Source organism: Atta cephalotes (assembly GCF_000143395.1).
Source record: "Atta cephalotes unplaced genomic scaffold scaffold00080, whole genome shotgun sequence".
NCBI lineage: Eukaryota > Metazoa > Arthropoda > Insecta > Hymenoptera > Formicidae > Atta > Atta cephalotes.
In genome coordinates, this window is record NW_012130144.1 from 251,991 (window position 1) to 253,537 (window position 1,547).

The following is a 1,547-nucleotide window of genomic DNA, read 5'->3' on the forward strand; positions in this document are numbered from 1 at the left end:
GAGATGCATGCATAATTGTAGCAAATGGCACTATCTGCATCATCAAATTAATCAATGAAAAAACAATACACTATATTCTATGCTCGCAAACCTTTCACGATCATTATCGTCATATTACATAGCACCTTGTGGCCGAGATGCGTTATGTAAGATTACCGTTGGTGAAGCGTGAGATTATCCCACGGAGAGGATCTTCGATACATTATGATATATATATATATTACGATTGCATACGTGAACGCTTGACTAATTACTACGGGAAAGAGTAAATAAAGTGATTTTTATTTACTTTTTTTATCAATGATTCTTGGCAATAATTACCTAGGAAGCTTTAATACAAAAAATATTTCTAATGATAGTTATCGTTAATCAAATATACATGTAAACATAATCAAGTTAGTTTTTATCATAGACATAATAAATACATCGAATATGTCGTATGTGTGAGAGAGGAAACAACTCAAATCTTTTTTCTCTCTTTAACAGATAGAGAATTATCTTCTAATAGAAAATAAAAATAAACTGAATTATGTTTTTTCTCTCTTTCTCATTTACGAGCTACCGTAATTCATTTGGTAACAGTACAGGTTTCGTAACAGTATGCTTGATTTGTACTGTGTCTATAAAATTTTAATAAAAATTATGTTACAGTGGAAGCTACTGTGGGCGGTCATTCTAGTGACCGTGCTCTCCACGTGTCATACAGATGCAAAGAGAAGTAAACGTGCAATAGAAAACAGCCCACAGTTCCAGGGTTATGTCTATGAGCCACCCTCTAAACCTTTTACTTTACCCCCTCCGTAAGTATTAAAAAATCTGAAAATCCTAAAAATACTTATAAATATCACTTTTGATTCATATATAGAGGAAAATCGCCGCTACATAGATCTTTTAAAGACACATCCTTTATTTTATTGTTTAAATTATAAAAAAATTAATTATTTCAAATTTGACACAATATTATAATAATTATTATATTATCTGATAGAAAACATTTTTCTTATTTGTAATTATGTTTCTATAGTTTTATTTTTAAGAAATATCCAGAAACAAGATAGTATGATATCGAGAACTTTCCTCTAATCTCTCTATCAATCTGATCTCTATCAATCTGATTAGATTTTTCTTTAAAAAGTTTTATTTGTGACCAAGCTATATTTATGTAATAATAATTAATAATTTCTCATCAAACACATATCTATGATTACGTTGACAGAGTGACATCACGGACAAGCATAATAACATTTAGGCCAACTACGGTGACATTAACACCATATACTTATACAACTCCAAGAGTTCAGACAACGGTAAGAACTCCACCATCACCACCAAGAACAACATATGTGACACAAGGATATACGTATACAACTCCGAAGACTCCATTCCCAACGCCTAAACCAACGCCGCCAAGAACGCCACCGTCACCGCCACCGACACCACCAAGAACTCCACCGCCACCACCAAGAACATCAACATATGTGGTGACACAAGGATATACATATACAACCCCGAGAACTCCATTCCCGATACCGCCTAGAACAACACCA

General features: G+C 33.2%; 1 protein-coding gene across 1 annotated transcript in view; it reads left to right on the top strand.

The window, feature by feature from the left end:
• Positions 1-137: 137 nt before the first annotated feature.
• The window catches only part of LOC105624494 (extensin-like), a 3,162-nt gene continuing 1,752 nt past the window's right edge, over positions 138-1,547 (top strand). The window contains exons 1-3 of the mRNA XM_012205853.1: positions 138-146; positions 652-800; positions 1,217-1,531. Of these exons, the coding sequence (XP_012061243.1) occupies positions 138-146; positions 652-800; positions 1,217-1,531 (473 nt within the window). The remainder of the gene's footprint in view (positions 147-651; positions 801-1,216; positions 1,532-1,547) is intronic.